The sequence below is a fragment of the Sinohyriopsis cumingii genome, chromosome 14, assembly GCF_028554795.1.
Source record: "Sinohyriopsis cumingii isolate HCF-2022 chromosome 14, ASM2855479v2, whole genome shotgun sequence".
Lineage (NCBI taxonomy): Eukaryota > Metazoa > Mollusca > Bivalvia > Unionida > Unionidae > Sinohyriopsis > Sinohyriopsis cumingii.
The window spans coordinates 97,204,867-97,218,415 of NC_142974.1; the positions used below are offsets into that span (position 1 = coordinate 97,204,867).

Here is a 13,549-nt window from a genome sequence, read left to right on the forward strand (position 1 = left end):
ATACATGATGGGACCTGGAACTGCAGCTTGAAACACAAATCTGCAACTTCGCTGGTTATTTCTGTGTTGTTAGAACCCACTTATTTGAGGGAAATTATTTTTTTATAAAGGTGACCTCTATAACATAACTGAGCACCACCTGACAATCTGTCCAAGTTTTTTTTAAAACCAATTTATTGTGGATATTCACTTCTTTTAAGCAACCATTTACTGTCAAAGTTCATTTTTCCTTGCTTCTCAGAAATGACTGCTTTAAAAATTTTGCTGTATGCAGCAGTTTACTGGCATGATACCACACTATTATACAAACCTTTGGGGAAAAGGACAACAAAGTGTCACTCGTGCTTTGAGACGAAATAAAAACAACAACAAACAAATAATAAAATTTTTATTACTCCAAGATGGAATCTGATAAGTAACAGTCATACACACACACTTCCATTCTCTTAAAATAAATTCAGTAATGAAATAATTAGAAGAAGCAAAAAAAAACATTGAATATGATTCTTTACTTCTGTGAATTAATTTATTATAAAACTAGCTCTTGGATTCTTCATCCTGCAATCTTCTCACTTTTCTCCCTTCCTGAAATTTACAAAACTGAGAGTTAAAACTTGCTCAAATGACTCTCAAGTTCCTCCTGTCTCAATTTGTAAGTTCAGTAAACCATGTCAACTAATCAAATAAATTATATAATCCATACACACAACAGGAGGTGGATCCAAGGGTGGGGAGTATTTGAGCTTGTCCCATATATAAATATAAAATGACTGAATCACGTCAAAGAACAAGTTTTTTAAAGTTTTTTTTAAAAATTATTGTAGTTAGCTGGTTACACTTGTGCCCTGGAAATGTACAAAATGCAGGATCTTCTAGGGGCTTTGCCCCTTGGGACCCACACTGGGGATCTATTCACCCATACCTGGTGATGCCCCATTAACACTATTCCTGGATATGACACTGACAACCAATCATGAATACAAAGCAAAATAATAATTTAGGTTGGATAGATAGGTAGTATGGGTTGGGGTTAAATCCCAAGATAGATTTAGGTTGGATACAATAATTTAGGTTGGATAGGTTGGTAGCATGGAGCTTGACAAAACCCCAATACAGATGGACAGATAGATACTACAAAATTAGGCAATACTGTGAGACTTGAACAAGACAGCAACCTTTGAGATGCAAAAACAATATGATATAGAGGGGTTTAATATACAGGTGATTTTATATAGAATGAATCTTTTGAAAAATCTGTCAGTCTTACAGAGGGGACTGAAAAAACAGCTTCACTGAATTGATTTTTTTACTTGAGAGGTTCTATGCATTCCAAGCTATTTTATCTTATCAGGCAATATTTACAGTACATCAAAAAACATTTCTAGGCATAGCTGTTTCACACACACAAAGTTCTCTGAGAGTCTAGAGGTTAAAGCTTACAGAGCACAGTGTGCTGAATTGATCTCCCAAATGCATGGAAGGACAGTCTGCACATAGTAAGCAGATGACCATGGAATGCTGGGCTTTTGTCTCATCTTACTGAGAACAATGTCCAATGAAGCTGATATACATGTCCTCCTTTGTGGAAAGGCTTTCAGTGTACTAATGCATCATTCTGAACACATGAATTCTTTCTGACAAGAGCTTTTGGATTTTGTAAATGCAACATTTACTATGATGTCAATCATGGTATAATTAGTCAACATTATCAGACAAGCCAATAAAATAAAAAAAATGTAAACTTTATACCGCAAAGCAGTAACCTATAAATATTTTATCATACACAACATCCGACCTCTTCCTGCCCATTATATTGAAATATGATGATACTTCTGATCAAAGGTGCAAAATTTAGTTTGTACTACAACAAGTGACTTTTCAAGCACTTCTAGTATTCATACAGTTAATTCCAAAACTGTATTACTGCACTCCCAGAGAAACAAAATATTATCTGACACTGCTTATGAATCTGACATGGTCTAGACCAATTCTTGCTCCGTTTGACTGAATGTCTAATCTCGTGCCTGCATTGAACTTCATTTGATTGGTTGATAAATATACACTTGAAGGGTTACTATCAGACTCAAGTTCCTCCTGTCTCAATTTGTAAATTCAGTAAACCATGTCAACTAATCAAATAAATTATATAATCCATATACACAACAGGAGGTGGATCCAAGGGTGGGGAGTATTTGAGCTTGTCCCGTATATAAATATAAAATGACTGAATCATGTCAAAGAACAAGTTTTTTAAAGTTTTTTTTAAAAATTATTGTAGTTAGCTGGTTACACTTGTGCCCTGGAAATGTACAAAATGCAGGATCTTCTAGGGGCTTTGCCCCTTGGGACCCACACTGGGGATCTATTCACCCATACCTGGTGATGCCCCATTAACACTATTCCTGGATATGACACTGACAACCAATCATGAATACAAAGCAAAATAATAATTTAGGTTGGATAGATAGGTAGTATGGGTTGGGGTTAAATCCCAAGATAGATTTAGGTTGGATACAATAATTTAGGTTGGATAGGTTGGTAGCATGGAGCTTGACAAAACCCCAATACAGATGGACAGATAGATACTACAAAATTAGGCAATACTGTGAGACTTGAACAAGACAGCAACCTTTGAGATGCAAAAACAATATGATATAGAGGGGTTTAATATACAGGTGATTTTATATAGAATGAATCTTTTGAAAAATCTGTCAGTCTTACAGAGGGGACTGAAAAAGCAGCTTCACTGAATTGATTCTTTTACTTGTGAGGTTCTATGCATTCCAAGCTATTTAACTTATCAGGCAATATTTACAGTACATCAAAAAACATTTCTAGGCATAGCTGTTTCACACACACAAAGTTCTCTGAGAGTCTAGAGGTTAAAGCTTACAGAGCACAGTGTGCTGAATTGATCTCCCAACTGCATGGAAGGACAGTCTGCACATAGTAAGCAGATGACCATGGAATGCTGGGCTTTTGTCTCATCTTACTGAGAACAATGTCCAATGAAGCTGATATACATGTCCTCCTTTGTGGAAAGGCTTTCAGTGTACTAATGCATCATTCTGAACACATGAATTCTTTCTGACAAGAGCTTTTGGATTTTGTAAATGCAACATTTACTATGATGTCAATCATGGTATAATTAGTCAACATTATCAGACAAGCCAATAAAATAAAAAAAATGTAAACTTTATACCGCAAAGCAGTAACCTATAAATATTTTATCATACACAACATCCGACCTCTTCCTGCCCATTATATTGAAATATGACGATACTTCTGATCAAAGGTGCAAAATTTAGTTTGTACTACAAGTGACTTTTGAAGCACTTCCAGTATTCAAAGAGTTAATTCCAAAACTGTATTACTGCACTCCCAGAGAAACTAAATATATCTGACACTGCTTATGAATCTGACATGGTCTAGACCAATTCTTGCTCCGTTTGACTGAACGTCTAATCTGGTGCCTGCATTGAACTTCATTTGATTGGTTGATAAATATACAGGTGTACGCTTCAAGGGTTATTATCAGACATTTGTAATACTTGTAGCAGGTTATTAAATACAATAGGCTGGTTAATACTTCAAATAAATTACGCTTGTAATGAAGACAAAAACCACTTCAACTGATATTACAGATTTAGTTTGTATTCCCAGCAAAACTGCATTTACAAGCTGATAACATTTGTAATTAATTAATTAATCAATTAACAGTCAAATATGTCAATACTCTACATTAACCCTCACCACTGAAAATATAGTAAAATCTATTCACCAACTTGTTTATAATTATTATTAAAATATTTCATTTTAAAAAGTTTCAGCTGTCTCATCACTACATTTCATCAATACTGACAGTGTAATACATATTAAGTGCTGAAATGTTTATAACTATCTTTAGCTTGACAATCATGGACTGATAATTTAAAAAACAAGAAACAGATTATCTTGTCTTGAAACTTAAATGATGTAATTTCTTTTGATGCACTTGTGTTAGTGAAAAGCAAAACAGTAGTCACCTTTCTGGCAGTGTTGACATCAGCAGTAACCGTGAATCTTTTTCTTAAAGAGTTCATCTAAACATTTCTGAAAGCCCTTCATGCAATTTTTATACAGTCAGTAACACCCATGATAAATAAATCCAACGTTTTGTACATTTACATAATTTTTTTAATAGTTTATTTCTTATGTTTGATTAAATTATGTTAGGGTTTAAACATTATTTTTTTATAAAACGTGAATAATTGTCCGAAAATACCCAGGTGTCTTATTTTACTCCGTGTTGAGCCTCTATTTTGCATGACCCATGCACGATCAAATGAAAAAATGAATGTTCAAAAGGGATGCTGCAAAATAGCAATCAAGGTTATTTGCTAATCTTAATTCCAATTTGCAGGAATAACTTGAATTATTAAGTTTTAATACTGCATTCCTAAATCAAAACTGATCTATACAAAAGATTCTGTCAATGACATGTATTCACTGATAAACAAGATATACATAAACCCCATGCCCATGACTTTCTGTTCAAGAGTAGCAGTGATGGATACTCTGGTGTGTATATAGGATGTCAGTTAGGACCAACTCGACATTATGACAAGCATTTTAGTATAAACCCCATGGTGATGCGACCATTCACTGAGGACAAGTAGCTACAAAAAGGTTTTAAAGATGACCATTATGGTACCCATATTGGATTTCTGAGTGGCACCAATGTCATTTAGAACCAGCCAGATAGATGTCATAAGAAGTTTTCTAGTGATAAACCCATGTCAATATGACTTTGCATTCAGGAAGAGTAGTGATTTCAAGATTTTAAAGATGACTGTGTCCATATTGGGTGTCTGATTGATACCATTCTCCTTTAGAACCAACTAAACATCACAAGAAGTCTTTCTGGAAAACCACATGTTCATAAGACCATTCAACCAGATAACGAAAAAACAATTCAAAATGGCTTAAGTGGTGGTCATCTGGATATCAGAGCAGCCAAGTTTTCATTTAGAACAAAACTAGACCAAGGACTTAATGATAAGTTATCCAAGTAGTTTAGGAGAAAAAATAACTGATGTATGATGCACAACAGGCATTCCATAAACTCTTGAAGGAACTGAATCCACCAAAGGAATAGACAAATTATGACCCATTTCTTCTTTTTAAGTACTAACTGTTGAAATCAACTACTATTCTTGTGAGAAAAAAGATTTTTAAATTAGCCACTGTGGCAGCCATATCTGATTTCAGATGGGCATCACTTTCATTTAGGACAATCAAGACACAGTAAGAAGACTTTTGGTGAAAATCTCGTGTTCACATGACCATCCATTTAGGAAAATTAATGACAAGACTGAAATATGTTCATTGTAGCAGCCATACTTGAGGTCAGATCAGCACCATTTTCATTCAGAACCAAAACAACACATTACAATTAGTCTTCGGGTGAAAACTTCACATCAATATGACTTTCCATGTAGAAAGAGAAGCAATATCAAGTTTTTCAGGATTTTTCAAGATGGCTGCCAAGGTGGCCACACTATCGTTAAATCAACACCATTTTCATTTAGTACCAAACAGAGAACACACGTTTTCTGGTATAACCATTGCTCAGTGAATATTTTTTTAGACACAGGCCCCAGGCAGGTGACATGTAAACTCACAAGCTCTGATTGAAATTCCACAAGCCTGGACACCAATTTCCACATGCCTAAAATTTTCCCTTTTTAGTACTGTCATACAATGTTGCAATAGATACAATTCGAATATAAATTCAATAGGGTTCAAAGGAGTTTTAAGATAATGTGGTTTGAAGGTAATGTGTCATCAGCATTCATCACTGCACTCCCTAGGAACTGGTGTTCAATTTTCTCTGCTGGATTCTCTGAGTGAATATTGGTCAGAACTGAGTTGATATATGTTGATGCATTGCTTGCAGTATGTGCCAAGAAATAATAGCCACCCCTATCTTTTTCTTCTTTTTGATGGTGGTTGGTCAATTCAAAGAAAAAAAATTAATTTTGAGAAAAGTTGGGTCCAGATTTTTTGGATTATCTCCCCTTAAAAGTCAGAGAAAACTGAAATCATTTTTCACTTAATTATATAGGAAATGTAGACATTTTTGAAACATGTTTTTGGTGTTTTATTATTTAGACCACCTGTAGATCAATTTGAAACAGTGTTTACTTTGATTAACAGAGTCTTTCTATCTTCTGTTGATGGACACCTGGACATAAAAATTTTGATAAAAAGAAAAATCCTAATATGGCACTTTTAAGACCATCTTGTCTATTTGTTTACAAGGCTGTACATCATAAAAGTAGTTTTTCCTTTAGTATTGTATGCATTGATGAAACTGTTTAAAGATAACCTACAAAGGTGTCAAAATTAGTAAAATATTTTTGTTCAAGAACATGAGAAAATGCTACATATTTTGAAAGATTTTGTCATTTTTCAGATTTATAACACAGTTTGTAAATAAAAGTAAAGTTACCAGTGTTATTCTTTTTTCTCAGATTTATAGTACTGCATATCAAGATCAAACTAAGAGAAATTTATAGACTTCCTGATATGTTTTGTAATGAAATATGTCATTTGTAGGAAGCATCTCAGAAAGCATTTCCCATGAGTTTCAGAATGTTGCATAGTTTGTAGTACTTTATCTATTTGAAAAGACTTCATCAAATAAAATAATTGTTTAAAATTGAAATATACTTTGTATGCTGTTTTGACACATGGCGATGGGCCTCCCTACCTTTGGTCCCCACCTTTTCCATCTCTAAAATGAACTTTGAAGAGATTTACCTTTTAGCTGCTATTCCACTTAGCAATCGGTTTCCAAATACAAATGTTGGTATGGCTAAAATGCCCAGGTATCGTAGAGTCTGAAACATGTTCAGGTACTGCCAGTAGCAGTAGTACAAACCAAAGATGGCTGAAATGGAGAAAGAGTAACTACAATAAAAGATGTACATACTCATTACGTGCTCAATTCATGTCAAGATTCAGATCTGTAAAGAATTTACATTCAACATCAAACTTAAAAAAACCCGGATACAAACCAACTTTCTTGAATTAGACCAACAAAATTTAGGCCTATTATGGCACAGGAAAGTACAAAACACATTCACCTTTTACAAGTATAAAATGGAAACCCTCAAAGACACTGAAGCTCTACTGTTCAAAAAGAATTTCCTGGAATTCAATACAAGATCCTTTTTTATGTAACTGTCAAATGTTGAAACTATCTGTGATACACTTCATTGATACAATTTTCAAATTAACTCTTTGTAGTGGCTATAATGAATGTAAGATTGGCACCATTTGCATTTATTCCATCCCATAAGCTCTTCTGGTCTGAGTGGTATAGCTAATAATAATAGTACTTTTTCAATTAATACAAGCCGATTGATGACTTCTTTTATTATTTCTTCTTCCTCCCATTGCAATACTGCCTGCTCTTTACATATTAACCTCACACAAATATCAAATAAATTTTCAGGTTCTGCCACATGTATCTTTCCAACATCTAATAAATAAATCTAAATTGCAGTGAAGTGCCATATTATCAACTAATGATTTAGTATTTCTGTCATAGCACAAGTGTGTATCTAGTGATAATATGCAACTAATGATTTAGTATTTATCATAGCATCGGGGGCCCCCGAATGTCCGAGTGGTCTAATGCACTCTCCGTTACGGACCATTGCCATCTCACCTCTGTCTTCATGGGTTCGAGTCTTGGATTCGGCCAATGTGGGTTTGTGAGAAAGCTTTCCAGTAGCTTCTCATAGGTCAGTGGTTCTTTCCGAGGTTTTCCCCGGGTGTTTTTTCTCCACCATTAGTACTGGCTGCCATGTATAGCCTATCGTGTGCTAAAAATTGGCTTTAAACCCTACAAGAACAACAACTGTCATAGCATCAGTGTGTATATTGTGATAATATGCAACAACTAATGGTTTAGTATTTCTATCATAGCATTGGTGTGTATCTAGTGATAATATGCAACAGCTAATGATTTAATATTTGTCTTAGCAATGGCGTATAGCTAGTGATAATATTCAAGAAATAATGATTTAGTATTTCTGTCTTAGCAATTGTGTATAGCTAGTGATAATATGCAAGAAATAATTTAGTATTTCTGTCTTAGCAATGGTGTATATCTAGTGAAAATATGCAAGAAATAATGATTTAGTATTTCTGTCTTAGCAATTGTGTATAGCTAGTGATAATATGCAAGAAATGATTTAGTATTTCTGTCTTAGCAATGGTGTATATCTAGTGATAATATGCAACAAATGATGATTTAGTATTTCTGTCTTAGCAATGGTGTATAGTTAATATGCAAGAAATGATGATTTAGTATTTCTGTTTTAGCAATGGTGTATATCTAGATCTAGTGATAATATGCAAGAAATGATTTAGTATTTCTGTTTTAGCAATGGTGTATATCTAGTGATAATATGCAAGAAATACTGATTTAGTATTTCTGTCTTAGCATTGGTGTATATCTAGTGATAATATGCAACAAATAATGATTTAGTATTTCTGTTAGCAATGGTGTATATCTAGTGATAATATGCAAGAAATGATGATTTAGTATTTCTGTCTTAGCAATGGTGTATAGCTAATATGCAAGAAATGATGATTTAGTATTTCTGTTTTAGCAATGGTGTATATCTAGTGATAATATGCAAGAAATGATGATTTAGTATTTCTGTTTTAGCAATGGTGTATATCAAGTGATAATATGCAAGAAATGATGATTTAGTATTTCTGTTTTAGCAATGGTGTATATCTAGTGATAATATGCAAGAAATACTGATTTAGTATTTCTGTCTTAGCATTGGTGTATATCTAGTGATAATATACAACAAATAATGATTTAGTATTTCTGTCTTAGCATTTATGTATATCTAGTGATAATATGCAACACTTAACAATTTTATTATTTGTCACAGATTGGGTGATCTCAGTTTGGGAACAAGTTAAACATGAACACTATGCTAGTGGTGATGAGGAGGATGTGCAAGAAATTTAACATGGGCTAGTTTCATGTAGGCTGCATATGCAGAACAAAGTCTCCAAAGAAATATTCTTTCCTTTCTTCAGTGGTAAGAACAAGAAAGATATTCTGATGGATTCAATTTGCCTTAGTAGATAGATGCCCCTGGGGTGAAAGGTCCAAACAAAACTGCTGTCAAGGCAATGGGCTTATTTCACACATCAGGAGCTCATTCTTCATAATTAAATCATGGACTTTCACAAAAGAAATTGAACCATTATGGCAGAACAGCAGATAATTTGGTTAACTAATTCTGCCTTCTCATGCTAATGTCACATCGAAAAAGGTTCTTTTATGAAAGTTGTCATAAATTTTCTGCAACGATAATCAACATTACAGAAACCAATTCTATTTTGGCTAAAACTGAGAAGTTGAAATTCTCAAAAGCAATGGAGATATCGTTTTTCTGGCCCTAATCCTTCACTCCACGTGGACAAATTTGATATTGAATGAAGTTTGTCAATGAAGACACCACCTAAGAGTCTGGGGAATGGATTCTCTCTGTTACAGAACATAGCTAAAATGATGAGAAGATGATTGTACTAAATGAAGGGAAGATGATTGTACTCTTTCCAGGTAACATCCACTCATATCAAAGACAGTCTGTCTATATGGCCTTCATTACCAGAAAACTTGTACATATGGAGCAATGTGAAGGGGTAAAACCCAGCTCACTTTATCTTCAAAGAAAACAGCAGGTGGAGAACTGGAGATGAAAAGTGAAATGAAAGAATTCACATCTTGCTACAAAGAAATGTTCAGGCTTTGTGTGTGGCCTGTAAGGTCTCCCTCCTGAATGAGAACCATTCTATGGGTCTATGAACTTGGGTGCTTGGTAGGAAAGCTCTAAGCTTGAGAAGGCATGAAATTAAAAAAATTTGTAAAGTTGTGTTGTGAAGGAGCTTGACAACTCAAGGAGAGTATATATTCTTATGAGAACCATGGCCATTGAGGATGGGCAATTCCAACTTCATGATGGATGTTAACAACTTCCCACACTCACTGAGTATCAGAAAAAAGTCAAACAGGCATGGCATCATTTTTTGAAGAGAAACTGTTTTTGAAACCAGACATTCCCTGTATTATGCCATGGGTCTCTGCGCTGGTGGTAGGTCTGCTTCATTGGAAGCAAGTTTCTGGACTTCTCTATTTGGGTACAAGTGTATGATTTGGATTTTTAACATAGCTTTAACAATTTTGCAGTCATATTGCTATATCTACAGTGTGAGGCATCATGCTGCAGACATGTGGCATGATGTCCCACTCAGTCCCATTATCCTGATACTAGGCCGACCAGTCTTAACACTAACCACTTATTAATATTGAATGCCTAGCAAGACAGCTACTCGGCCAGGGTTCAAACCCATGACATCCCACATCCCCTCTATTTGGGCATGGAAGAGATTTGAAGATGGCGTGCAATATGAGGATGGCTTTGTCATGGTTTTTAAATGATGTGGACATAGAAAGGAATGAATCCAGCTGCATGCAAGAGCTTAAAGGAAGCAGCTATGATATTACAATGGATTAGTATTTATTCTACAAGTTACTAGTACAAGCAAACTAGATTTGTGACAAACTTTCACCCAAGATAGTTCAGAATGATGTAATTAACATCCAGATCAAATGTTATAAACAACGCACACCTACAGGACTCACAGTACTAAATCATTTCCCATTGTAAACCTATGCAAACACCATATTAAAAATTCAGTAACTTAAAATTTTTGAGAGCTCATGATCAAATCTATATTTATCAGTATAGATGAAATCTGGATGTCAGCTTCTGTGTAGAGGAAAGGATATGAGCCGCTGAATTTTCTGGACCTGCATGTGTTTCAATTCTGCACCAAAGAGTCAGGTGCTGATTTTAGTAATGAGTGTTCTAAACTCAAGACTATTAAAGGACTGAAATTCCATCAATAAAACAATGTCTCTATTTTTTTCACTAACAACTAGGATAAGCTCTCAAAAGATTTTTTCCCTAAAACATAACTTCACACATTAACCCCTGCCGACAAGTTTACATGGCAGGAGGTAGTAGTCTACTGCCAAGCTCTGTAGCGTCAAGGTCATGGAAGATAGACTAAAGTGAGTGGTATTATAGAAAGGTAGACAGATGTAGCTCTACAATGATACCAAATAATCTGGAAGTTCTAGTTGCACTACAAAATAAAGAGGGGAAAACCTCATTTTTTGGACCCAATTTTTTCCACTCAAAATCTGCTGTGGTTGGAACCTGATTTTATGTCAGGATTTGAGACTTTTTGGTCTCATATCTAAGGCAGACCGGTATGAACTGCAAACAGACAGATGAACCATTGCAAAAAGTAGAAAAATATGGGCATCTGAAATAAAGAGTGGTCTCAATATGAAAAGAATGGGTCCATAAAGCAAAAAAATACCCCAAAAAATAAAATAAAAAGAACTCCAACTTTTACCCTTTCTGCTCATGCATGATCCAAATAGCCAATGAAAAACGATGTTTCTAACACAACTAAGCATTAGGTTATTGGGAAATCACCTGGAAGTTGATGTATTAAGATGTATTTATAAATAGCTTTCAAAACTCGAATTTCAGGTGAAAACAACAAAAACCTCCAAGGGTTAATGTTTTAACCAATCCTGATCAGCCAAACCCACATATACTCTATTTTACGTTCACCCATTTCCAGGCTGGTTCCCATTTTTCCATATCGTTAGTACCGCATGTCCTACAGCTGGAGATCCGTCAGTGAGACATTTACTGTATGAACTTGTAAAATGCTTTTATATATTGGAAGAAAAGTAGGCTGAGGTGAACTGGATTCCCCTGGGGCGATCCACACTGAGATAGTTTAACAAATATATCATGACTTCAGCAGAAGATGTGCCAGAATGACAAAACTTGTACACTGGAGTTAATATTTAATAACAATAAATGTGACCTACCTTCCCCCAGAGTGGTTTAGAATAATGCAAGGAATACGTGAAATAATATCAATGTAGATATGACAAATGAAAAAATTGTTTACAGTGGGTTTAATCTTAAAACAGAGTTATTTGTATAAGAAAAACTGGTTGCTGTGGCCCAACTTTCACCTTGGGTGATTTAAAATGATGCAAGAAACACCTTAAGATCAATGAACATGGCATACCTACAGCTGGAGATGTACTTGCAAAACAGTAAATGTTTGTACACTGGGGTTAACCAGTGATTTTTTGTTGTTGTTGTTGTGGGGTTTAACGCCATTTTGCAGCACATGATAGGCTATACATGGCGGCCAGTATTAATGGTGGAGGAAGAACCAGAGAAAACCCCGGAAAGAACCACCGACCCACGAGAAGCTACTGGCAGTTAACCAGTGAACAACAATCATTAAATTAAGAAATGTAAGCCTGTGACTTACATTTCCCTGTTGAGTTTCAGAATAACGTAAGAAACACCAGGACCACATTTTATGAACATATCATGCTTACAGTCATGCAGACAGAATATTTACACAATACGTTTCAATTTTAATAACCAAGTTACCTGCATTATAAAAGTAGGTTACTGTGACATACTTTCCCACCCAAGACATGGCAAAGAAAAATTTAAGGATAGTCTTAATTATGTTCCATGAAAGTATAATGCCAATATATCTGTCAGTATCAGCAGTGAAACAAAATGTTTATGATTAACATGACTAAAGATGACACCCAGGCAGCTAGGGGCATAGTAAAACTCATACAGACAAGCAGAAAATGAGAACTTACCTCCAAGGCAGGTATGGAAACCAACAGCGCTAAGGGACACTGGGAAACTGGAGATGTTGACACCAAGCTTGAACCACTGTAAATGAAAACATGGTAGCTCAACTGGTTAAGCATTCAAATTCATGAACCAAGAGACACAGGTTTGAAACCCAAAAAGCCAGCCAATACTGGCTGCATCTTCATTCTTGGAAAAATCATTTACATTCCATTACTTTGGCAATAATGTGTTGAAAGTGCTGTTTGAAACCAACCAACTTATACATTATTGGACAGGACACTAAATAGAGCTGTAATGACACGTATGTAGGGACATTTTTTTCCAAGAATAAAATGTATGAAATCATCACTTCCGTGTTTCAATACAAAATGTAATCTTGTCATATGTTCTTGTTGGATATTTGGTTATGTTCTGATGTTCTATATTGTGGAAAGTTCTATACAGTCTATATTTCTACCCAGAGCATTACCAACACAGATATCAATGGACATTTTCTACTGACTATTATCACATCATATTTTCAAATCATCACTCCTGTGTTACAACCACAATATTGAACATGAGAACATAACCAAATATCCAACAAGAACATTTGTCAAGATTACATTTTGTAATTTCATTCACAAAAAATTTCAAGAGGAAATTATTGAATTCACAGACTCATTTTATTATTCAAAATTACAAGCCAGTCTTGGACAACAGAATAAATACTAGGGGCATATACAATCACGAAGATTTCTGGAACAGAA

The 13,549-nt window shown here is 34.8% G+C and overlaps 1 protein-coding gene across 1 annotated transcript in view; it reads right to left on the reverse strand.

Annotated features, from left to right (window-relative positions):
* Nucleotides 1-375: 375 nt before the first annotated feature.
* The window catches only part of LOC149784449 (dolichyl-diphosphooligosaccharide--protein glycosyltransferase subunit 2-like), a 67,837-nt gene continuing 54,663 nt past the window's right edge, over nucleotides 376-13,549 (reverse strand). Inside the window, exons 18-20 of the mRNA XM_089932990.1 lie at nucleotides 12,803-12,878; nucleotides 6,805-6,934; nucleotides 376-585 (exon numbers count right to left, since the gene is read on the reverse strand). Of these exons, the coding sequence (XP_089789116.1) occupies nucleotides 570-585; nucleotides 6,805-6,934; nucleotides 12,803-12,878 (222 nt within the window). The 3' untranslated portion in view covers nucleotides 376-569. The remainder of the gene's footprint in view (nucleotides 586-6,804; nucleotides 6,935-12,802; nucleotides 12,879-13,549) is intronic.